General features: G+C 45.3%; 2 protein-coding genes across 14 annotated transcripts in view; both read left to right on the top strand.

Moving 5' to 3' along the window:
- Positions 1–2,094, top strand: part of PPFIBP1 (PPFIA binding protein 1) — a 112,159-nt gene extending 110,065 nt beyond the window's left edge. For all 13 annotated transcript variants that reach the window (XM_066590845.1, XM_066590848.1, XM_066590847.1 and 10 more), the window contains 2 exons: positions 1,584–1,649; positions 1,922–2,094. In XM_066590845.1, the coding sequence (XP_066446942.1) occupies positions 1,584–1,649; positions 1,922–2,008 (153 nt within the window). In that variant the 3' untranslated portion in view covers positions 2,009–2,094. The remainder of the gene's footprint in view (positions 1–1,583; positions 1,650–1,921) is intronic.
- A 6,312-nt stretch (positions 2,095–8,406) lies between these two features.
- REP15 (RAB15 effector protein) lies at positions 8,407–9,634 on the top strand. Its single transcript, XM_066590858.1, has one exon. The coding sequence runs from the start codon at positions 8,668–8,670 to the stop codon at positions 9,391–9,393; it is 726 nt and encodes a 241-aa protein (XP_066446955.1). The 5' UTR covers positions 8,407–8,667; the 3' UTR covers positions 9,394–9,634.
- Positions 9,635–26,622: the final 16,988 nt, after the last annotated feature.

The following is a 26,622-nucleotide window of genomic DNA, read 5'->3' on the forward strand; positions in this document are numbered from 1 at the left end:
AAATACTATAGTACAGCTCCTATGTACAAGAATATAACTAATATAATACTGCCCCTATGTACAAGAATATAACTACTATAATACTGCCCCCTATGTACATAAATATAACTACTATAATACTGCCCCCTATGTACATGAATATAACTACTATAATACTGCCCCCTATGTACAAGAATATAACTACTATAATACTACCCCCTGTGTACAAGAATATAACTACTATAATACTGCCCCCTATGTACAAGAATATAACTACTATCATACTTCCCCCTATGTACAAGAATATAACTACTACAATATTGCCCCCTATGTACAAGAATATAAATACTATAATACAGCTCCTATGTACAAGAATATAACTAATATAATACTGCCCCCTATGTACAAGAATATAACTACTATAATACTGCCCCCTATGTACAAGAATATAACTAATATAATACTGCCCCCTATGTACAAGAATATAACTACTATAATACTGCCTTCTATGTACAAGAATATAACTAATATAATACTGCCCCCTATGTACAAGAATATAACTAATATAATACTGCCCCCTATGTACAAGAATATAACTACAATACTGTTCCCTATGTACAAGAATATAACTACTATAATACTACCCCCTGTGTACTAGAATATAACTACAATAATACTGCCCTCTATGTACAAGAATATAACTACTATAATACTGCCCCCTATGTACAAGAATATAACTACTATAATACTGCCCCCTATGTACAAGAATATAACTACTATAATGCTGCCCCCTATGTACAAGAATATAACTACTATAATACTGCCCCCTGTGTACTAGAATATAATTACTATCATAATGCCACCTATGTACAAAAATATAACTATTATAATACTACCCCTATGTACAAGAATATAACTACTATAATACTACCCCCTGTGTACAAGAATATAACTACTATAATACTGCCCCCTATGTACAAGAATATAACTACTATCATACTTCCCCCTATGTACAAGAATATAACTACTACAATACTGCCCCCTATGTACAAGAATATGACTACTATAATACTGCCCCCTATGTACAAGAATATAACTACTATAATACTGCCCCCTATGTACAAGAATATAACTACTATAATACTGCCCCCTATGTACAAGAATATAACTACTATAATACTGCCCCCCTGTGTACAAGAATATAACTACTATAATACTGCCCCCTATTTACAAGAATATAACTACTATAATACTGTCCATATGTACAAGGAATATAACTGTAATACTGCCCCCTATGTGCAAGAATATAACTACTATAATACTGCTCCTATGTGCAAGAATATAACTACTATAATACTGCCCCCTATGTGCAAGAATATAACTACTATAATACTGCTCCTATGTACAAGAATATAACTACTATCATACTTCTCCCTATGTACAAGAATATAACTGTTATAATACTGCCCCCTATGTACAAGAATATAACTACTATAATACTGCCCCCTATGTACAATAATATAACTACTATAATACTGCCCACTATGTACAATAATTTAACTTTGTCTCTCGGATGCATGTTGAATTTTTCTCCCCCTTATAAGATGGATGATTCAGAAGGAACGGTGAGGCAGATCGGAGCCTTTTCTGAAGGCATCAACAACCTGACAGTAAGTGAGCTTCATGTTCTCCTCTCACATCCAAAGCTGCATTCTCAGTTTAGTCGGTCAGGACTTTGACAGACACACCCCATAGTACCATAGCTAAATGCCTACAATACACAGTGCATTGCATTGTGGGAGATAATGTTTTTTCTACATCAAACGTTTCCTCACCCTTTCGCCTGCTTTATTCTCCATTCACATCCTAAGCAGCATTCAAACATTTAAGAACCACCTATTATGGGTTCACTCCATCCTCACCATCTTGTCTCTCCCCATAGCACATGCTGAAAGAAGACGACATGTTCAAGGATTACACAGCCCGATCCCCCAGCGCCAGTATTACAGACGAAGACTCCAACGTGTGACGCCAACCAGATGCGATCTTTAATTTTTTTTGTTTCATTTGTTTAAAAAAAAAAGTTTATTGTATAAAATCTATTTTTTTGCATCACTGTTTTTCCGCTCAGTGTTTCGGAGGGGAGAGGAGAATGTGCCTTGTTAAAGTGACAGGAGCGATGAACGCCAGTCGTTCGTAGCATTATTTCAGATCGTTTATCCGCATATTGGCAGCCGCTGTTTTATGTGCTGAATCAACATTTTCCGCTTGACTCTCTCTGTAGTTGCCCGGACTGAGGCGGGACGTCCGGCGAATCTCAGTGAATGTATTGATTCCTCCTCAACATGAAGCATTATTTCAAACGCCAAGATGGCCACCGCCAGTGCGTGGGCTTTGTTATAATGATAGTATTTTTGTACTCGTGGGTTGTGTAATTACAAGATGTCTAGCTTTTCAGAGAAGCTGCGGTTGAGTCGTACCTTTTTGTTTTCCTCATTTTTGACAATTTTTGTAACGCAGTTTCATAATTTCGTAGTTTTCAAATGTTAACGCATTTCGGGCTTCCAAAGTTCTCCGCTAAAGATGGAAGACATATTAAGTGAGACTGATAATTGAAGTGCCGCCCCCTCTCTACATGGCCATCCAGCACTCCCCCCACAGGTCACGCCACAGGGCAGTTGGAAAACTATCATTTCAGTGGACTGCGCATTTTCAGTAGCTGTTATCCTCCATTGAAGTCGATGGAATCAAACGTGGTCACATGACTTTTCTGTTTAGTTCTACAAAATAAAATCTGACAGTGTTAACTTAAAGGGGTTGTCTCGCGAAAGCAAGTGGGGTTCAGCACTTCTGTATGGCCATATTAATGTACTTTGTAATATACATCGTGCATTAAACATGAGCCATACAGAGCCATACATTCACTTACCTTCCCTGTGCTGGCGTCCCCGTCTCCATGGCTCCGTCTAACTTCAGCGTCTAATCGCCCGATTAGACGCGCTTGCGCAGAAGGGTCTTCTGCCTTCGGCTCGGCAGCAGCGGCGTTCTGGCTCCGCCCCTTCTACGCGTCATCGCGTAGCTCCGCCCCATCACGTGTGCCTATTCCAGCCTCCTGATTGGCTGGAATCGGCACACGTGATGGGGCGGAGCTACGCGATGACGCGTAGAAGGGGGCAGAGCCAGAACGCCGCTGCTGCCGAGCCGAAGGCAGAAGACCCTTCTGCGCAAGCGCGTCTAATCGGGCGATTAGACGCTGAAGTTAGACGGAGCCATGGAGACGGGGATGCCAGCGCAGGGAAGGTAAGTGAATAACTTCTGTATGGCTCATATTTAATGCACGATGTATATTACAAAGTGCATTAATATGGCCATACAGAAGTGTATAACCCCACTTGCTTTCACGAGACAACCCCTTTAAGATCAGCATTTTTTTTTTTACAACAGCGACCTCTACTGGGTGCCGAGGGTAGTGCAGTCAACAGGACTCAATTATACTTGAACTGCTACATTTTCTAGTGGAGCCATAATTAAAGGAATGGAATTAAATTTTCAAAACTTGCGCCATTTTCAGTCATATGACTGTTTCTGGTATTAAAACTGAACCCCCTAATGGATTTCTTTGGTATTGCAGCTCATCCCTTCAATGGGCACGTCCACAAGGAGGAGATTCACAACAGTTTGAGAAGAAAGGTCTCCTTTTTATACTAAGAAATGGTGTCACTCCCATTCATGGAGTTGAGCTGCAATACCAGGCACAACCACAAGGAGTGTGGAGAAGTTTTACTATCCTAAGCAAACAGACCCCTCTTTTCTGATCCTTATAGTGGCCATATCTATTAGGGGACTGAACTGTAATACCAGACACTGCCACAAATTAGTAAGTGAAAAATTATCATAAAAAAGGAGCTGCTTTTAATGCTAAGAAATAGCTCCACACTCGTCATTGTGGCTATGTCTGGTACTACAGCTTATCTCCATGAATGGGTGTGGTGCTATTTTTTAGTATAAAAAGAAGACCCTTCTTATCTGAACTGTTGTCACTCTCCTCTTGTCGCTGTCCATTACAGGCTAAGCTGTAATACCAGATACAGCCACAAGGAGGAGAGCAACATGTCTATTTAAGAAGGGTCTGCTGCTCTAATCACCAGAAACTACTCAACACTCTTTGAAGTGGCAGTATGGGGTATTGCAGCTCAGCCCCATAAATGGGAATGGTGCTATTTCTTAGGCCACAAGGAGGATGTGACAAAAGAAGGGTCTGCTCTTTATACTAGTAAATGGCATCATCCATAGCTGCAATACCTGACGCCGCCATTTGGATGAGTGTTGGGGTGTTTCTTGTTATCAGAGTATGACCTGCTTATCTAATCATTTGTTGCTCTCCTCCTTCTGGTTGTGTTTGGTATTGCAACTTCATCCTTTAAATGTCCTGATCCGCTATATCGGACTCCTCCATGTGGACAATCGCGGCACTTTTTTTGAGGGCTGGCTAAAAATACCCCTTTGGAAGGACACTGAAGATTCTTACCTGCTGTTTGATATTCCCAATTTTTATGCGCTCTTTTTATACAAAATTTTATATTTAAAACAAGAAAAAAGTATTAAAAACTGTAGCGTTAGTTTTCTATGCCAATGTTACCAGTTAGCGCGTGCCAGCTGGGTTCTGGAGAGGGCAAGGCTGTGCCTAAGGGGATTCAGGTTACTGTCAGTGTTGTTACATTGGGGGAGGAGAATTATAAAGTCCTCAAGTCATTCGCTTCTTTTTGGTTGTCTTGGTTACGACCATTTCTGGGAAGTCTGGGTGGTAACCAATATGACTGCCACTACAACTACAGCCCTTCAAGAACTCTGGAAAGCGGAGTGACGAGTCGCACAACAACCGGAATATCGTCTGAATTATTTGTCTACCCAGATGTAACCGAGACCCCAATTAGAATTTTTAACAACGGGCGACTTGAGCTTGTTTCTTTTATTTAAAGGGGAAGTGCTCCTTTTTTTTTTTTTTGTAACTTTCATTTAAAGGGCCAGCAGCCCCTTGGTGTTCTCTCCCGGCGGCTGAATCTTCTGCTGATATTTATGCTTCTTGTTTTTGTATGTTATTTATGATGTGGGGGAGGGGCAGTATGTGCAGCTGACGGGCGATACGGGACTGTTATAGTATATAACGTGTGATTTGCAAAGTCGCATGTAATTGATGCCGATGGTGCAAATGTTCAGGGGATGGGGGTGTCGAGACTCCCACAGAGGTTATTATAACACTATAGGTGACTATATGTACCAGAGCGCTGCGCAGACGTTAACGTGTCCGTTTATATATGTGTTCTAATAAAGGCTTATGTTTATCTACAAGGCGTCCTCCGCTTTACTGTGTGTGAGCCACAGGATGATGTCACAAGACCTACAAGGACGCCACACCTAAGTGTCCTGCCTCGATCTGCTTTCGAGTTTGTCATCTATTGCTCCCTGTTGTCAACCAATATCAGGCTGGGAGTAATTTGTCCCATTCTCATGGCTTAAGTGCGCATGTAAAATGCCCTTGAGAATATGTAGAATTACGATCAGACCGAACTCCGCCTTACTTTCTGATCGGGTTGAGAAAGAGAAGTACTGTCGTGGTACACAGTGCCCCCCAGTGGGCAGTGGCAAATGTCTGTGTAGTCACACCCATCGAGGGGTACATTGATTTTATGCAATATGTGTCTCCAGAGAAAGTCACATGACTACAGCTGTGTGGATCCAGAATCAGTCCCTGACGTCTGCTACGCGATATTTCTAACGTTTTCCTGTTTTTGGTCGTTCGCATAAATCCTTTCCGCACACTCCTTATCCTGAAATACTCCCTCCATTATGTAGCGCAGCACCCCTCCTCCTGCATTGCTGTGGGACCCCACTAATTTTACTAAGTAGTTCCAGCTGTGACCTCCAAGATTAGGATGGAACAACACAGCTGACTATAATTTCCGTCTAGCATTTTGCCGGAGTTTACAGGATAAAATGGGGCAGAAATCTGTGATGGAGGTTCCGAGCCTCTGATGCTGATGTGAATGAACCCTTAAGGGTTCACATGGGGTGAAATTCTCACAGCAGATAATTTTGTGGCAAATTCCGAAGTTAGACCTACGGCTTATAGTGTGGTATTCCACAGCTGCGTCCTGCGGCGTCGTTTTGTCTCGTGTGAAAGGCCCCTCTAGGTATGTCCACATGGGCCGGAACTAGCTATTACTGTAAATGCTGTGGATTTTGTGTGGAAGATCCGCACTTAAAAAGTCCACAGCAAGTTTGTCTCGTACACCTACCCTTAGGCAGCCTTTACACCTGGCGTATTTGCCGCGGACTTTCAAATCCACACCTAAATGCTGCAGATTTGCCCACATTTTTAATGGCAGATCTGCTGCAGGATTTAACTCTTCTATTTCCACAGCATAAATAAGCAGAATTTAGAATCCACAGCGCCTTTCAAAAATGCTATGGATTTGTTGCAGAAATTTTCCACACTGTATGGAGATTTTAGAAATCTGTTACAGCTGCAGCAGGGGAATCCTTCAGCCCCCAGGAATGGGATGCGAGGCTGTCACATCCAGGGACTTAACCTTGTTCTCAGTGGGGCCAGTAGCAGCAGCAGCACCAGCTCCATCGAAAACCTAGGGAGATCATCGCGATCTCCTGCCACTGCTGTGACAGCAGCGGTAAGGGGATTCCTTCACCCCCGCGGGGAGTCCCCTCATTATTGAACACTGACAGCAGTGGCAGGGTGTTCAGTGCTGAGGGGACTCACCGCGGGGGTGAAGGAAACTTCTTGCTGCAGCTGTCACAGCAGCGACACGAGATCTCCCCATGTTTTCAACGGGATTGGCGCTGCTACTGCCTGCCCCATTGAGAACAAGATTAAACCGCTGGATGTGACAGCTTCCAGGGGTTTCACATCTAAGGAGAACACAATCTCCTGCTGTGGCTGTGACAGCCGCAGCCGAGATGAAGGGAACCCCCGCAGGGATGTGAGGCAGTTTCCTTATGAAAACGCCTCACATCCAGGGTTTTTTTGAAGGTTTGCGAGAACAATATCGCTCTCGCCAGTGTGCAGGAACCCTGAGAGGGTGCAGACACTGCAAGAAGTAGCAGAAGGAAGTGTAATACAGCTGCAGGATCAGACTACATAGGGCTTGTTTGTAGTCTGTTACCATGGAGATACATAGCTTTGTATAGGAACTGTAGACCTAAAACTAGTTGTCTCTTTTTTTTTTAATCTGGATTATTTGCTAAATCGGTTCACTTTTTATTCTGGATGCATGAGAGCTGAAAACCCTCTAAAGAAGAAGAATAAAGGGGGGCGCATTGCTGTATAGAAACAGCACCACACTTGTCAATAGGTTGTCAAGTATTCCGCTCAGCTCCATTGAAGTGGATGGAGCTGAGCAGAAATACCTCACACAACCTGCAGACAATGGTGGCAGTGTTTCTGAAAGGAAAGCAGCCATGTTTTTCTAATTCTTTTAACCCTTTCCTGACATGCTGTATTTCTGTATGCAGCAGGCTCAAAGATGTCTGACCCCTGGCAACGATGATCATATCTTTTAACCCTTTTAAATACCTCTGATCAAGGTTCTTAGGTTCCACTCCCAGAACTCACAGGGTTTAGAGGTCCCAAACACGCCCACTACCCACAGCGCGATCAGGGGGTGTCATTCAGTTTCCTGCTGAAGGCCCACAGGGTTCTGATATCAGTCATGACTGCCTATCAGACTGCCTGACGGAACACAGTTTGATCGCTCATACAGTATAATGAAATACTGTATGATGGATCAATCAAGTCCCCTATGGGAACTGAAAAAAAGTAAATATTAGAAATAATAAGTATTAAAAGTGTGTGGGTTTTCTTTTTGTCTTTCTTATTAAAAAAAAACTTTTCCTAGTTGCCTCATTATGAGTCCAGATATCACATTATTAATCCCGCGCAGAGAACACCATCCAAAAAAATGCCAGAATTGTGCTTTTTTTTTTTTTTCCCTCACCCATGTAAAGGAAAAAAAGAAAAAAAACGTGATCCAAAAGCTGTATGTACTCCAGAATGGTATTATTAAAAACTACACATGTCCAGGATCGACCAAAAAAAATGGAAAAAGTTATGGGGGTCAAAAGATGGCAATATTAAACAAATTTTAGTTGTTTTTTTAAAGCCCTATCACACTAAAAAAAAACTAAATTTGGTATTGCCCCAATCATATCGACCTACAGAATAAATAACATTTTTTACTGTTATGAATTTCGTAAAAGCAAATGTTCAAAAATTGCAAATGTTTACATTATACAGTATGTTAAATAATAGCACTAAAAAATGCAACTTGTCCCGCAAAAAAAAAGTCCTCATAGCCATGTCATTGGAAAAATTAGAGTTTTTTGGTAGGGTGGGGGGTGAGGAAAAAAGAAAATGAGAAAACTGAAAAGGGCTGCAGCAGGAAGGGGTTAAACCCTTTTATAGTCCTGTCACCGTTATGGCATCCGCCTCTTTAAATTTCTCTTAGGTGAAAGTTGTCGGACTAGTTCCAGTAGGTGATACAATTACTGGCCCCTCCCACCAACACGTCCCGTTGGCAGTGCCAGTTCACAGCTGCAGGATCACAGAATGTCTTTAGGTTGTCTTCTCTCATCTCCTTCCCAATGATGGCATCTCAGATCTGACGACCTCAGAGGATGGGTCAGACACCCTCCGTTCCCATGATCATATCCCAGCCGGAGAAGGCGGACATTATCTGTGAAATATTCAGCCAGGGAGTGGTGCACGCCTCCGACAAGCTGAAGGACTATCTCGGATTTGAGGACCCTAGTGGCAACCTTCGTCCCAGCATTGACACCCTGACCGAGATCTTCCTGGTGAACTTCATCAACTTCTGCATCGAGAAGGGCGTGGCAGAACGGATTGCGACCAGTAAAATGACCAAGCAGCAGGCCCTCTTGTTTGGCGTGGACTGGATATGGACACTGATGGGTCCGGACAAGTCCGTGAAGCTTCAGATTGCCGTTCAGGCCTTTCGGATGTCTGACTTCAATGGAGACGGTAGAGGTGACCCTGAGGCGCTCCACCAAGGAGCCTTCAAGGAAATACAACTTACGGATTCCTTCTACAAGAACCGGAGCCTTTACGAGAAGCTGGAGGAGTTCTGCCGCCTCATCGGCCCCGACTGCCTCGGACTCTTCATGGTGTTTGGCTTGCCGGGAAAACCCAAAGACATTCGAGGCGTCTTATTGGACAGCGTCAATAAGGAGAACAAAAAGAACGCGCTTCCTGGAGAGCGAGCGCTGCAGAGGTTCATCCTGGACACTGACACCTTCCTGCCCACCCGGGACATGCTGGACATCTGTATGACCAAGAGGAATGGGCTGAGGAGCATCGGAAAAGTCTACATCAACTTCTTATAAAAAATTTTTAACATTTGTTTTTAAAGAGTGGAGTTACAGGAAATCTGACAACCACTATGGCGGACATTACAGCTCACATGGTGGTCGTATGAGGATCTGTGTTACGACCTCATGATGTGGGAGCAGGGATCATACAGGACACTGCCGTCCAGGAATGTTGACACCCAGCATTCCCATAAATTCATTTTACCTTTTAGCGCAGTTTGATGCGCCATTTTATAAATCATGCCTGGTTCTAACATGTCTTGTGGTTTTAATTCCGTACCATTGTGCAGATCTCTGTTTGCTGTAAGTGAATAGGACTATTCTTGTTTATACACCTGTCCTAAACCCTTAGTTCTCACCACTGGGGGGTTGTTACAATGTATAACAGTCCTTAGTACTAAAAAGGCCAGGCTGATACATTGTAACAAATTATCAAGACAGGATAGAGATTTTATACTGATGTGCTCGCTTCACAGAGGATTGTCTAGACTGGGTAGATTGTAACAAACCCTCAGCTGTGAGAAAAGTACAGCCTGCTATAGTGCCCTGGCTTGGTTCTTTATGGGCATAGTATGGCATTCCCTGGCCACTACTGTATGTGGCTCTTCATAGTCACATATTGGCACTGTGTGGGTACCATATGGCATTCTGTGCAGCAGTAATGGCCCTAATATGGGGTCTATGGAACCTGTTGTGATTACTCCCCCCCCCCCCCCCCCCCAGCTATGAAACCCCCACACACACCATTGTGTGACTCCTGCGGCCTCGCCGTCCACACCCGGATACTCATAAGAAATGTGATAACGCTTCAGATTACAGCCCTGCCACCCTTTCGTTGCACTATAATGCTGCTGCCTCGTCTTGTCCATCATACAGCAATATTGGACTGTATGTGGCTGCACATATATTTACTGCCCCCTACAGATAAGATGCGGTAACATCTGGGCTGTGGATATTTCTGCTACGTGTGAACACACCGCTTTCACACGGGACGGATATTCTGCGACAGCGCTGTGGATATGCCCTCCTGTGGAACATTCGGCAACAATCCCCACTTATTTTGTGCGGGTTTTGATGCGGAATTGAAAAAGGCAGAAATCTGCTGGCAATTCTGCATCAAAGTACACAGACGCTGAATTTCGGGACGGCATATTGTGCAACATTGTTGGGGAATATTCTGTTCCATGTAAAAGGACCCTTAAAGGGATTTTTCAACATTAAGCCCTTAGTGATGGACTATTTTGCGACTTAAGGACCAAGAGATTTTCATTATTGCATTGCAAGAGCTGTAACTTGCTGATAGCCATATGAGTAACATAGTAACATAGTATGTAAGGCTGAATGAAGACAATGTCCATCTAGTCCAGCCTGTCTATCCTACTGTGTTGATCCAGAGGAAGGCAAAAAACCCCAAGGCCAGAAGCCAATTAGCCCTTTTGGGGAAAAAATTCCTTCCCGACTCCCTAATGGCAATCAGACTGTTCCCTGGATCAACCCCTAATAGTTCCTACCTGCCTGCATACCCAGATTGACAATTAACCTAAGATTTATATCTTGTAATTTCCTTCTTCTCCAGAAAGACATCAAGTCCCCTTTTAAACTCCTCTATGGATTTTGCCATCACCACTTCCTCTGGCAGAGAGTTCCACAGTCTAACTGCTCTTACAGTAAAGAATCCCCTTTTATGTTGGTGATGAAACCTACTTTCCTCTAATCGTAGCGGATGTCCTCTTGTTACCGTCATGGTCCTGGGTGTAAACAGATCATGGGAGAGATCCTTGTATTGTCCCCTTATGTACTTATACATGGTTATTTGGTCGCCTCTTAACCTTCTTTTTTCTAGAGTAAATAGTCCCAATTTTGATAGCCTCTCTGGGTATTCCAGTCCCGTCATGCCATGTATTAGTTTAGTTGCCCTTCTTTGAACCCCCTCAAGCACTGTGACATCTTTCCTGAGCACCGGTGACCAGAACTGTACGCAGTATTCCATGTGAGGCCTGACAAGTGCCTTATATAATGGAAGGATAATGTTCTCGTCCTTCGCCCCTATACCTCTTTTAATGCACCCCAAGACTTTATTTGCCTTTGCAGCAGCTGACTGGCATTGGTTACTCCAGTTTAGTCTATTATCCACTAATGCCCCCAGATCCTTTTCCATATCACTTTTCCCCAGCGGTACCTCATTAAGTGAATATTTGTGACATCCGTTTCTCCTGCCCATGTGCATAGTCTTACATTTTTCAACATTGAACTTCATTTGCCATTTTTTTGCCCAAGCCCCCAGCTTATCTAGGTCTGTTTGTAGCCGTACATTGTCCTCCGTTCCATTAATTATATTGTATAATTTTGTGTCATCTGCAAATATTGATATTTTGCTGTGCAGCCCCTCTATCAGGTCATTGATAAATATGTTGAACAGAGTGGGGCCTAATACTGAACCGTGTGGCACCCCGCTAGCGACTGTGGTCCAATCAGAGTACGAACCATTTATTACCACCCTCTGCTTTCTATCATTGAGCCAATTTTTTACCCACGTACACACGTTTTCGCCCAGTCCGAGCTGCCTCATTTTGTATATTAGCCTATTATGTGGCACGGTGTCAAAGGCTTTAGAGAAGTCCAGATATACAAGATCAATAGATTCTCCCAAGTCCAGCTTAGAGCTTACTTCATCGTAGAAACTGATCAGATTTGTCTGACATGAGCGACCCTTCATGAATCCATGCTGGTGAGGAGTTATTCCCTTAATCTCCTTAAGGTACTCATCGATGGCGTCTCTCAGAATCCCCTGAAGTGAGACTTACTGGCCTGTAGTTACCAGGCTCACTTTTGCTCCCTTTTTTGTAAATTGGAACCACGTTGGCAATGCGCCAATCCAATGGTACTACACCGGTCTTGATAGTGTCCAGAAATATTAGGTATAGCGGCCTAGCTATCTCGTCACTTAGTTCCCTTAGTATCCTTGGGTGTAATCCATCTGGGCCCGGCGATTTATCAATTTTAGTTTTCTTTAGATGCTTCCGTACCTCCTCCTGCGTTAGGTATGAGATATTTTGTGAGGGGTTCGTTTTATTCCCCTGCAGCTCGTGTGGCATTTCCTTTTCGTTTGTGAATACACTTGAGAAGAAACTGTTTAGTAGATTTGCTTTCCCTTGGTCATCATCAATGATTTCTTCTGCATTGTTTTTTAAAGGGCCAGCGCTCTCCCTGCAAATCCTTTTGCTGTTGATATAGTTGAAAAATAGCTTCGGGTTGTTTTTGCTCTCTTTGGCGATCCGTCTTTCTGCTTCCTCCTTGGCAGTTTTGATCGTGTCTTTGCATATTTTGTTTTTTTCCCTGTATGATTTTAGCGCTTCTTCGCTTCCTTGTTGCTTTAGTAGTTTGAACGCTTTCTTCTTTTTGTTTATTGCCCCTCGTACCGTCTTGTCGAGCCACATTGGTTTCCTTTTAGTTGAGTTTCTTTTATTTTTAAAGGGAATGAACTGCTCACATGAGGCGATTAGGATCCTTTTAAACTTTTCCTATTTGTCCTCTGAACTGATATTTTTGAGGATGTTGTCCCAATTAATGTTACCGATAGTAGTTCTAAGCTGATCAAATTTTGCGTTACTAAAGTTTAGTTTCTTTGACGCTCCCTGATAAGGCTTCTTATTGAATGACAGCTGGAAGTTGATTATATTGTGGTCACTGTTCCCCAAGTGCCCCTCAACCTGAACCCCCCTTTATACTTTCCGGTTTGTTGGTTAGTACTAGGTCCAGAGTGGCCCTCCCTCTTGTTGGTTCCTGCACAAGTTGGTTCAGGAAATTGTCTTGAGGGCGTATGTGTGTATATGTGTGGGAGTTGTAGTATATATTACCGGCCGTAACTCTGTGTTGTATTACATTTTCTGGGTGGGGAGATGGAAAAACTGTCTAGAAATTGCGCCGTTGTTTCGGGGGCTTGTTTTTACAGCATTCGCCATTCTGTTAAAATAACCCGATAACTTTCTTATCTGATCGGCATGATTACTGCAATAAGTTTATAGAGACTTTTTGTTTTTAACTACTTTTGCACAATAAAAATACTTTAAAGAAAAATTAAATCTGCATTGTCGCATTCTGAGACCCAGAACATTGTTATTTTAGCCGGTAGCGGCGCTCTGTGGGGGCTCGTCTTTCGTTGGAAGAGTTGTACGTTTTATTGGTACCATTTTGATGGACTTTTGAAAGGCTTTTATGTAATTTTTTTTTTTTGTAAGGCGAGCAAAAAAAAAAAAAAAAACAATTTTGGGGGTATTTTATCCATTTAGGTTGGGTTTTTGTGGGGGAAAAAAATAGGTATTTTTTTCTAAAACCAGATTTTTTTTCTTTCAATTAAACTTGATAGATTTCTCTTTTTTTTTAGTCCTTGATGGGGACTTGAAGATCATTCCATTGCTAGGACAGTACACTGCAGGCTATTATACTCTGCGGGAGGTGGGACCTAATAGGCTGAGTTACATGGCAGACATGGAGGCCTTTGTCAGGCTTCTGGCTTTCATGGGAATCAATTGGTACCTTGCAATTGCACTACAGCGTGCCAATAGCTGATAGGTGGAGCCCCCTATCATCTGTTTACATGCTGTAGTTATTGACAGCGAGCCCTGAAGTAAATCTGGAAGAAAAAGAAAGCAGGTATGCGCAGACGCCACTGCTACCAGGGCCGGATTCTGCTTTCGAAATCCGACCCGCCCATGTGCAGGCGGCCTAAGATAGAAAAAAAAAAAAGCTGTAGTCTCCTATTCAATGGCCTCCTCCGATCAGCGCCACAGCTGCTCCAGTCCTTTCCCACAAGCGACTGCAGTGGTTACGTTCTATTCAGTGCTCACCAATGGCTGACCTCAGCGGGCATCTGTGCCTAGTAGGCCGTGACTGTTGAGGTTGGCGATTGGTGGGCGGTGAACAAACAGCATGCCACCACTGCAGTCACTGCCAGGCTCAGAGCAGCGGCACGGGTGAGAAGGAGGCCCTCAGAAGGTGCAAACGGCCTAACACCATTATTTGCCTCCGGAAACCTCTTATCAATGCTGGGAGCCCCACCAATCACGAGAATGCAGTTCCCCTGCACCCATTAAGGGGTGGCGTTTGCACATGCACGCTGCCGGTCTACTCATTTCAACAGCATTGCTAGAGCCAGAGAAGTACAAGCGCTCCCCCATCGCTGGCAGTCCCATAGAGATTATTGGAATGGCAGCACATGCGCTCAACCATCACTCTATTCATGCAGGGTCTCTGGGACCCCTCTTCTAGAGACCTGTGGGGGTCCCACTGCTCCAATATTCTGAAATTGTCGTAATAGACCATTGAGGTCAGAGCCCTGTTTTCTGATCCGGAGCTCCAACTCCCCTGCATAGGCCGCCTGCACACGAGCGGGTCGGATCCGGCAGCGAGAATTCTCGCCGCGGGACCCGACCTGAGAGCCTGCAGGGACGAGCGCGTACTCTCCCGTGCCTGGCGGCCCCAGCTCTTTTATGCGATGGCTGCGGCGCAGCCGGCGCATGCGCAGACCGGAGCCGGCGGCCAGATGAGTGTGTGCCCTGCACAAAAATAGGACATGTCGCGGTTTGTTTGCCGCGCGAGATTTCGCGCGGCCAAACCGCGGCCGTCTGCATAGGAGTGCGTATTGTAATGCACTCCTATGCAAACTTTCAGTGGCGGAAATCCCGCGGCGGGATTTCCGCCCGTGTGCAGGCGGCCTTAGAGTGGGGCCGCTCTCACACACGCACTTGTAAAAACACTGCGTTTCCAGCACAGTTATAAATGCAGCCAAGCAGGCTGATAATGGCAGAAGTGAAAAAATGCAGCTGAAAACACAGTGAAAAACCTAACCACATTCTACCACGTCTTCAGCAGCGCCGAAAACCTGCCCCATTCATTTCAATGGGCAAAGCATTGCATTTTAAAATGCATGAAAATAAAACAGACAGCGCTTAAAAAAATGCAGCATGAAAAATGCTGCGTTTCAGCGCTTGTCTGAAAAGCCCCAATGAAATCAATGGTAGTGATTGACAGCGATTAGCGCTGTGCTGAAAACGCAGGAGAAAACGCCTGTGTGAGAGTGGCCTTACATGATTAAAATTCTGTCTACCTGCAGCCACCACTAGGAGGAGCTCACCATATACCAGGGGGTCAAAGTCATCTTCACCAAGGGCCACATTAGAGAAATCTGTGGGCCCTTTTGTGGTTTTTATTTTTTTTTTTGCACACATGAAAAACAGTGAAAAAACAAACAGTGAATACACATTTTCAGTCCCTGAAAATGCATATTTCACGGACTGAAACTGCATACGCTCATGTGAATGCGCCCTAAATGTAACTACTCCTTAACATAGCTATGGCGCTTTCAGCACGATGATGGGGTTTCTACCCTTCCACCTCTTTAGTGCTCTACCTTGGTGAGTCACTAGTTTGCCGGGGGCAGGGGTTCCGAGCTGTGCCGCCACTTGTGAGTTGCTTAATAGAGCAGTGTGGAGGTGGGCTGGAGCTCAGAATACAAAATGGCACCTTCTCTCTGTGCTTGCGCCGCTCTCTTTGACAAATACTGGCTGTGTCCTTCAGGAAAAGTGTAGAGCTGGTCCTTCTGTGTCTAGATATCCTTTCTAGTCACATGTGACATTCCAGGCTGGATTTAGGCCATGGTCCTTCACCCAAGTGCTATATACTCTTATACATTGACCTTTGTATGCATTGAGCTCCCTCTAGTGGTGGCTGCAAGCAGGCAATTTTATCATGTAACACTACAAGGGATTTGGAGCTCTGTATCAGGAAATCAGGGGTTAATGTAAATGTTTAGCGCTGACGTAGGAAAGAATTGTTCTGCAGGAAGTGTACCTTTGGTGGAGACAATCTCACATTGCTGCAGGGTGTACACTGCACTGTGTCACGTGACCCTACTGGGTGTATAATTGTACCGCGTCCAGCTCCATGAAATCATGGTTTTGTCCTGAGGTTATCGTCCAATGGTGTGATGTCATTAAAACAAGGAGCCTGAATCAGGGATAGATAGACTGTTAAAGGGTTCTACTCAATATCCCATCAATGCATTCTGCATTAGAGGAGGGGTCATCTGCAGAGCCACATCTCTCTGGAGGATCCACATCATCGACAAAACCATGAAAAAGTCTTAGGCAGGTGTGGAAAAAATGCTTGCAGAAATAGAAATGGTGTGACTGCCCTTCACCTTCACAACACCGTCAATTCTTCTAGGTACTCTTGCACAAACTCAGGGATTTTGTAGGATTATAGTCAGATGTATGATTAACCAATTATACCAAACAGGTGATAATGATCATCATTTTCATATGTAGGTTGAAACAGTCATTAACTGAAACAAACAGCTGTGTAGGAGGCTTAAACTGTAGCAGTCTGGCTGTTCCCCCCCCAAAGGCGAGGCCTGGAAGACAGTTTCAAAAGGTCATACAGCACAACAAGACTGAGCCCAGCAACAAGTCAAGAGGTAGTTATCCTGCATAGGCAAGGTATCTCCCAGGCAAAGATATCAGAGCAGATTGGGGGTTTAAGATGTGCTGTTTAAGAAGGGGCACAAAGAAATGGGCAACGTTGAGGGCCGTAGGCTGCATTTAAACACGTGGAGTTGGAGATCTGGGCAGGATGAATGATGTCCTCAGAAATACATTATGATAAATACAGGCAGATAATTATCCATCAGGGAAGTGTCTGATTGGGTTCACAATGAATTTGGAGCCAAACATCCAATGTCATTAACCCCTTCCCGCTCCATGACGTACCGGTACGTCATGGAGCGGTGGGGTATGTATGAAGAGCGGTTGCGTGGCAACCTCTCTTCATACAGTGCGGGCGTCAGCTCTTTATAACAGCTGACACCCCCGGGCAATAGCCACCGGCCGATTGCGGCTATTAACCATTTAAATGCCGCTGTCAATTCTGACAGCAGCATTTAGGTCCCCCGAACGATGTTCGGGGGTCCCGCACGGCCCCCCCTATGGTGAGATCGTGGAAGCCGTGCAGGTGTCATGGTAGCCGGGGGCCTAATGAAAGGCCCCAGGGCTGCCTTACCAGACTGCCTATCAAACCATCCCGATGGGGTGGCTTGATATACTGCAATTCAACAGGCAGTCTGACGTAATGCTATAGCATTATGTCATACTGCAGGAGTGATCAAAGCATCGCATGTTAAAGTCCTCCAGGGGGACTTGAATGTAAAGTAAAAAAAAAAATTCTATAGTTTTTTTAATTGTAAAAAAAAGAGTTATAAAAGTTTAAATCACCCCATTTTGCCATATCTACTATTAAAAAATCTAAATTATAAAATAAAAATACATATTTGGTATCGCCGTGTCCGTAAAAGACCGTACTATCAAAGTAGCTCATTATTTTTCCCGCACGGTGAACGTTGTCCGAAAAAAAAAAAAATAAAGAACGACAGAAATGCACTTTTTTAGCTACCCTGTCTCCCAAAAAAAACGCAATAAAAAGCGATCAAAAAGTCGTATGTATTCCAAATTGATACTATCGGAAACTACAGGACATCCCGCAAAAAATGAGCCCTTGCTAAACTGTCAACAGAAAAATAAAAAAGTTATTGCGCGCACAAAATGACCGCAGAAAATAATTGAAAGAAATTAAATGTCTTGAGGGGGGGGGGGGGGGGAAGTAGTACAGTAAGAAAAAAACCTATACAAGTTTGGTATCGTAGTAATCGTACCGACCCATAGAATAAAGTTATCATGTCGCTTTTGTTGCAGTTTGTGCGCCGTAGAAACAAGACGCACTAAAAATGGCGAAACACAAGAATTATTTCTTACCGATAATTCCTTTTCCATGAGTCCATCATGACAGCACACATGGAGGTTGCTCCGCCTGTGTTCCTTGGGACAGGAAGAGGAGTTCTTTAAAAGGCCACCTCCCACCGCTTGACTCCATTGACTTCCAAATCATCACATCGGATACGAGGTCCAACAGTTTTTCTATTAGCACTGAAATAGATCAATTAATGTACAAGCATTATAAATCGTACAAGGGTGGGAAAGTATGCGCTCTCATGATGGACTCATGGAAAAGGAATTATCGGTAAGAAATAATTCTTGTCTTTCCATCACATCCATCCTGACAGCACACGTGGAGGTATACCAAATCATCAAGCTTTTAGGGGGGGAAACTACTGCCTAGAGGACCTTCTGCCCAAAGGCCAGCGCCCTATCAGTATAGAGATCCAGGCGATAATGCTTAGACCATGTGTGCATGCTACATCATGTTGCAGCTTTGCAAATGTTCTGCAGAGTTTTACTACGTTCAGCCCATGAGGAAGCGAGAGCCCTTGTAGTGTGGGCTCTCAACCCCTCAAGGGAAAGCAGATCTTTGGCTTTAGATGCTCCCCGAAATAATATTTTAATCCATCCAGCGATTGTATCCTCAGATGCTGTTTTTTTCTTTCTTCCTGACATCTACAGAATAAGTTCTGTTTTTTTTGTTGTTTTTTTTAAAGGCTTTTTTGAGACCTCTGAATAGGTCAGGACTGCACGTGTCATGTCTAAACTGCACAAGCGCCGTTCTTTGTTATTTTAAAAACTTGACAGAAGGAAGGCAGAATTATTCCGCGTTTCATTGTGGAACGTCCATACCGCATTAGAACAGAGAAATAAGTCTAGTCTTATGACTATCCTGTCGTCAAGCACCTTTAGGTAGGACTTTACCGGATAATTCCTATATCTCACCAATCCACCCAGGGTTGTAATAACCCTGTAATAAGTACCAGCAAGGCTACTTTGATGTATAGGTGTTTCCATGATACTGAATGTACAGGCCTCAGAGAGCTGTTCATAGAGGCTATCTGACCCTAAACTAGGGTCTCAGATCTTATAAGGTTCCGGCTGCTGGGATGTGGACTATCTGCTCCATACCAGTTGGGAGAATTTTTTCCCAGAGTCTCGTATATATTGGAAGTGGATTTCTTTCAACCCTTAAGAGAGTGTGTATTATCTTGGACGATAATCATTGGTGTCTCAGTCTCTGCCGCTCAGTAGCCAGGCCATCAGCTTTGTGCAGAGGGTCTCCTGAAAGAACACTGGATCTCAAGACAAAAAACAGGTCCTGCCTGAAACCAGCGGAATCAGTGGTCGTATCGCCTAGAAAGACAATGCTGTGCATTGCATACAACCCCGTCCAGCAATTCTGGCTTTTACGCAAAGTCCGTGAATTTAAGGGAAAATGGAAAAAAATATGGCAAATTTATGTCCCATGCTTGTGAAGATGCATTTGGCGCCAGGGGATTGTTTGCTGGGATTAAGGAAAAAGAACATTTCTGTATTTCGAATTTATCTTTGATGCAAGAGGTCTATCTGGGGTTAGCTGGATCAACAGATTGAATATGTATAGTTTTAGAGTTTTAGGGACCATTTCCCTGGATCTAACCTTCCCCGCAAAAACTGCAATAAGGTTTTGAGAGCCTTTTAGATGAACAGCCGATAAAGACCATCTAGTTCTCTGCCCAGGAGAATATTCTTTTGATGGACATTCGAAGAGGGTTTCTGGTGCTGAATAAGACACCATTGGCCAACAATATTTTTAAGTGTTCCAATGACTAAAAATCCTCATTTTTATTTGAGGAAAGGAGTAACACTTCGAGGAATCAAGGAATAGTCCGAGAACTACTTGGGTGTCTGGGTTCAGGCTGAAAATAAATTTAAAACTCATTTTAAGTCATCTAATAGATTTTTTTGTATGCCAGGTGGATGGGAATATGTAGTATGCGTCTTTGAGTGCAACGTGTAAACGACGCTGCCTTCCTTAAAGGGGTTGTCCCGCGAAAGCAAGTGGGGTTATACACTTCTGTATGGCCATATTAATGCACTTTGTAATGTACATCGTGCATTAAATATGAGCCATACAGAAGTTATTCACTTACCTGTTCCGTTGCTAGCGTCCCCGTCTCCATGGTGCCGTCTAATTTCAGCGTCTAATCGCCCGATTAGACGCGCTTGCGCAGTCCGGTCTTCTCCTTTCCGAATGGGGCTGCTCGTGCCGGAGAGCTGCTCCTTGTAGCTCCGCCCCGTCACGTGTGCCGATTCCAGCCAATCAGGAGGCTGGAATCGGCAATGGAGCGCACAGAGCCCACGGTGCACCATGGGAGAAGACCCGCGGTGCATCGTGGGTAAAGATCCCGGCGGCCATCTTACTAAGGTAAGAAGTCGCCGGAGTGCGGGGATTCGGGTAAGTACTGGACGTTTTTTTTTTTTTATAACATGCATCGGGTTTGTCTCGCGCCGAACGGGGGGCTATTGAAAAAAAACAAAAACGTTTCGGCGCGGGACAACCCCTTTAAGCCGGGGAATCGAGACCTAATAGAGTTAAGTATGGTTAAGTCAAGCAAAGATGAAAAATAACCATTACAGGAAAAAAAGGGGCAAAAATAGAGATTCTATTGGATCCCGAAGATATGGTCGTTAAGGGGCAAAGAGAGGCTATTACACAAGCAATCTTTTGATAGGTTCCTCTATCTGTTTTCCCCTTGCTGTTTTTCCACAAAGAAGAAAAAAATTTCCTTGAAAAGTATGGCTCTGCTGCGGCACCTGCTAGCTTCAGATAGTCTCTTAGCTATGAGGGCCACAGGCACACTAGGCGTGCCACCAGGTGGCTACTATAATGGTTTCTAGAAGACTACGTGCAGTCTTTATATGGTTTTTATGGAAGCTTGCCAGCCTTTTACAAAGCTGCTCCTTTCCACTTTAGCTGTTGAATTTTAAGTTTTGTCCTTGTATCTGTGACTCTAGTATCACAGATATCAGTTCTACTAGCTGAATCTTTGTATAATATTTTCCCTTTAGTGTAGAAAGTAAGGAACTGCCGCCCTCAGGGTGCTCATAAATACGGGCTCTTATTTGCTGGTCTAGAAGGACCCAGCTGGGGTTAGAGACTAGTTCTCTGACCGTCTGGCGGAGATTACTTTATCTCCGCCCTGATTAGCCTTCCCGCAGCCTTGACTATGGATTTCCATCCTGGAAAAAAAACAACAACAGGTGATTGCTATTATATCAATCATATAGCATGAGTTTCTGTTCCAGAGAACTACTCACCATGGCTTTGCTATGGAGTTTCATCTTTCAATAGCAGGTAATTGCAATTATATCAATCATATACCATGAGTTTCTGTTCCAGAGAACTACTCACCATGGCTTTACTATGGCGTTTCATCCTGCAATAGCAGGTGATTGCCTTTATATTGATCATATACCACGAGTTTCTGTTCAAGTGAACTACCCATCATGGCTTGACTATAGAGCTTCAGCCTGCCACATACAGGTGATTGTCTTTATATCAATCATACTATGCTCACAGTTTCTGGATTTCCCCTGCTACCTCTATGCTGTCCACAGCGTTAAGAGGAGATGCAGAGCTTGAATCCCGTAGGAAACATTCTCAGGGATTCAAATCCCCTACTTTGAATTTGGCGCGCTGATGCCACTAGAGTGCATCCATCATCACGCACGGTGCAGCGCTGCATCCCCTCGGAGCCAGCTGCCGCAGCGTGCGTCTGACGTCTTTGCATACGATGTGGCGCCGTGTCATCACTGGGAGCCGGCCGCCGCTTTTTTTAGGTTTTGTTGCTAGTCTTTTACTATTTTTGTAGTGCAGTCCGAGCAAATGGGTCTCTTAGCGTTATCGTCCACTTTTTTGGCGCATAACGCGCACCTTTTTATCCTTTTTCCTGTTTAGTTTTTAATGCTTCCTCCTATAAGGAGAAGCCATTACTAATACCAGGTGTGAAAGCCATACTCACAAGAATGTCCCCATTTTTTTGTCCAAGTGGACTACTTACGGTTGGCACAATCCCTTTCCCCAGTCGTCTCCACGACAGCACCAATTGATTGCCTCCTCCTGATAGGACAGGAACATACTGAGAGGTTAAAAGCTCCCCCCCTTCCCCCACTTTCTTCAGTGTCTTCCTGTCCTGCCAGGAGGCAGGATCTCTGAGAGGGGCTGGTGGAGAAGCCAGCCAGGATTACTTACAGGCGGATCGGAGGGCAGTGGGTCAGCCTGTCCTCCCTTCCAAGCCAGACGACTCCCGAGATGCCACATGGGGTGGTAACCCCCGGGCCAGGTTCCTCCCGCGGCGGCCCATGGGGGGGTACAAAGCGGGAGCCTCAGTCCCCCTCGTCCTCCCTGCAGAGTTACAGCGCGGCGCTCCAGGAAGCCCTTCGACGGCGGGGAGCCGCGTCACGTGTCCAGCGCGATGACGTCATCGCGTCTGCACCAGGAGCGGAGGGAGCAGGGCTTAGCGCAGGAGCGCGAAAATTTAAAAAGATAGGAACCTGAGAGAAGCCAGAACAAACCAGCACTACAGGTCGCAAGGTGTCTGCAGCACTGGTATAGTAATGAGTGCTCCAGCCCCAGAGACAGCTGAAACCTCAGCCTCAGCGGCCGTAAGTAGCCAGTGCGGCAAAAAATACAAATGCAAAATTCCAGTGTGTTGTGTATGGAAAAATTGCATATTTACCTGCAAAAATGCTTTATTTGTCAGGGGGATAAAAAAAGACATTCCCCCCCAGAACAAAACTCAGAAAATGCGTGGAATGCGGGATAAGACTGCCAGCTACGTACCAGAGGCCTCTATGCAAGCCATGCGTAGCTAGGCTAGTCAAAGAGGAATCGGGGGGATTCATGGAGGACGTTAGGAAGCTGGTGAAGGAGGAGGTCCGATCAGCTCTAACGTCACAGCTGGCGGCGCCAGCGAAACGCCAGAAAAGGGCGTATGTTCCTGACGAGCCTTCCGACTCCGAGAGTTCTATCGGGTCGGAGCAAGAGGAACAGGCGGCCGAGGAGTCCTCAGATGATGAGGACCAAAAAAGATACCTATTCCATCAAGACGACTTAACGGAATTGATTAAGTCAGTCAGGGCTACACTAAAAATGGAAGAGCCCAGAGAACCACGTACCTTACAAGATGAGATATTCGGGGGACTAGGGGAGAGGCGCAAGCATACCTTCCCTGTCCACAAGAATACCACCAAAATAATCCAAAAAGAGTGGAGGAAACCAGACGCAAGCTCCTTCTCCACTAGAGGGGTAAAAAGAAGGTACCCATTCGAGGAGGAAGTTTGCGCAAGCTGGGAGGAGGTACCTAAGGTAGACGTCCCAGTGGCCAAAGTAGCCAGGAAAACGACCCTGCCCTTTGAGGACGCCCCACAGTTAAAAGATCCCATGGATCGCAAAGCTGAGGGCCTTCTAAAGAAATCATGGGAGGCAGCGGCAAACATACTTAGGCCAGGGATCGCAGCCACTTGTGTGGCGCGGACTCTGGGGGTATGGCTAGAACAGCTACACCTAACCAATAAGACGCCGAGGGAACAGATCCTAAATTCCCTTCCGATCCTGCGTATGGCAACAAATTTTCTAGCGGACGCCGCAGCCGAAACTGTCAAACTCTCAGCGAAAGCTACAGCCCGGTCTAACTCAGCCAGAAGAGTGTTATGGCTGAAATCGTGGTCAGGCGACCTAGCCTCAAAAAATAAGCTATGCGCCCTCCCATTCTACGGCCAGTTTTTGTTCGGACCGGACTTTGACAAGATTCTAGAGAAGGCGGCCGACAAAAAGAAGGGATTCCCGGAAGAAAAGCCACAGAGAGGGAAGACCTTCTTCCGGGCCCCAGTGCAACAGCCAGAGGCCTACCGAGGCAAGGGCAAGACAGGCCGCTGGAGTTACCCCAAGGGGCGCAGAGGAAGGAACATCCTCTTTAACCCCCACCAGGGGGAGCCAAAGCAGAGACCCTGACGCCATCCCCGTAGGGGCAAGGCTGGGGAGCTTTGTGGATCAATGGGCCGCGATTTGCGAAGGCCCATGGATCCCAAAGATCTTACGGCAGGGATACCGGATAGAGCTGGTGTCCCTCCCCAGAAGAAAATTCGTTATCACGGGAGGCTCCAAACAGTTACACCTACTAAAGGCAAAGCGTTCGGGACCTGCAACAACTAAACGCAACATCCCCCGTACCGCAAAACGAGGAAACCCAGGGCCATTATTCCAGGCTCTTCCTAGTAAGGAAACCCTGCGGGAAACAGCGGATGATAGTGAACCTGAAACCTCTGAACACCTGCATCAGATACAGAAAATTCAAGATGGAGTCCATCTCCTCAACGATAAAGTTGATTCCCAAAGGAGCCTACATGGCATCCATCAATTTAAAGGATGCTTATTTCCACGTCCTGATCCACGAGGGGTCCCAGAAATACCTAAGGTTCGCAGTGGATATGGGCAAGGGAATAGAGCACCATAAATTCAGATGCCTGCCCTTTGGGATCTCCTCAGCACCCAGAATCTTCACCAAAATTATGGCAGAGGTAGTCGCCTACCTGAGGAAGAAGTCGGTCCTAATAGTACCCTACCTGGACGATATTTTAAAAATAGCAGGGTCCAGAGAACTCCTAACGAAACACCTGAGGATAGTGCTAGAACTTCTCCAATCCTTAGGATGGATCATAAACTGGGAAAAATCCAGCCTAGATCCCGACAAGCAGAAAACGTTTCTGGGTATAACGCTCGACTCAGAATCGCAACGCTCCTGCCTACCCGAGGAGAAAATACAAAAAATCCGACGGCTAGTCAAAACCTTTCTACGGAGATGATTATGCACAATTCGGGAAGCCATGTCTCTCCTGGGAAGCTTGACGTCATGCATTCCAGGAGTGGCATGGGCCCAGGCTCACACCAGAGCCCTGCAAGCCTCAGTCCTATCCACGTGGGACAAAAGGCAGTCCTCTCTAGGGACAAGAATGTACATCCCAAGCGCGGTGAAAACATCCCTGCGTTGGTGGACATCCCCAGAGAACCTGCAGAGGTGTTCATTGGCTACAAAACCCAGCCACTCACATCACAACGGATGCAAGCGCCTGGGGATGGGGAGCGCATGTGGGGAACCAGTTCTTTCAGGGCCCATGGCCTCAAAGGACAAAAGAACAGTCCTCAAATTACAGGGAACTACAGGCTGTATGGCAGGTCCTACAGCAGTTAGGGAACTCGCTACGGGACCAGCATATAAAAGATACTGTCAGACAATATCACCGCGGTCGCCCATATACGACACCAAGGGGGCACAAGATCTCCCGCCCTGCAAAACATTGCACAGAAAATTTTCCACTGGGCAGAGGGCCCGGATCCTCTTGATCACGGCAACCCACTTGAAGGGGACGCTAAACCAAAAAGCGGACTTTCTGAGCAGAAGGCAAATAGACCCAGGAGAATGGTCTCTCTCCCTGGAAGCATTCAGAATCCTGACCAACCAGTGGGGGACCCCACAATTGGACCTGTTCGCAACCAGGGAAAATGCCAAAGTAAGCAACTTCTTCTCCCTCCGGCCAGGAGATCGACCGACAGCAGTAGACGCCCTAGGCCAAGACTGGGGAGAGGGGCTGGCGTACGCCTTTCCTCCTATACCGTTGATCCCCAGAGTCTTACAACATTTCAGAACCCAGGTATGCACACTAATCCTGGTGACCCCCTTCTGGCCCAAGAGAAGCTGGTTCGGTCTTCTAGCAACATTGAGCGTCCAGGACCCAGTCACCTTCCCTACCTGGACAGATCTTCTATCGCAGGGGCCACTGAACCATCCGAGCCTAGACAAGCTCCACTTAACAGCATGGCTCTTGAGGAATCCTCACTAAAAGAGAAGGGATTCTCAGAGAGAGTAGTAGAAACGTTAATGTCCAGCAGAAAAAAGACGACCCACCTTATCTACCAGAAAGTTTGGAGAAGGTTTTCCTCATGGAGACAGGAAAGGGATCGCGGAGATTCTATCCCGGACATCCCTCTAATCTTAAGAGTTCTTGCAGGAGGGCCTAGAGATGGGCCTCTCTCCAAGCACCTTGAAGGTCCAGGTCGCAGCCCTTATCGCCATTTGTGACACAAAGGTCGCAGACAACAGATGGGTCAACAGGTTCCTAGCAACAGCAACTAGATTACGGCCTAGGCCCATAAATCTTTTTCCAGACTGGAGCCTTAATTAGGCCCTAAGGGCCATGACAACGGTACCATTCGAGCCGATTGAAGCACTACCCATAAAAATGCTTACTATCAAGACCATTTTATTCGTAGCCATCACCTCTGCAAGACGGGTTAGTGAGCTGCAGGCCTTGTCCATTCGCCACCCGTTCCTGAAAATCTCGGACACCAAATTAGTATTTAAAACGGACCCGGCCTTTATGCCAAAAGTAGTATCACATTTTCATAGGTCCCAAGACATAATAATCCCCTCAT

The sequence above is a fragment of the Eleutherodactylus coqui genome, chromosome 2 (genome assembly GCF_035609145.1).
Source record: "Eleutherodactylus coqui strain aEleCoq1 chromosome 2, aEleCoq1.hap1, whole genome shotgun sequence".
Lineage (NCBI taxonomy): Eukaryota > Metazoa > Chordata > Amphibia > Anura > Eleutherodactylidae > Eleutherodactylus > Eleutherodactylus coqui.

What these genes read in the sequence shown, in the direction of transcription:
- REP15 (XM_066590858.1), top strand. Translation starts at nt 8,668, where the DNA reads ATGGGTCAGACACCCTCCGTTCCCATGATCATATCCCAGCCGGAGAAG.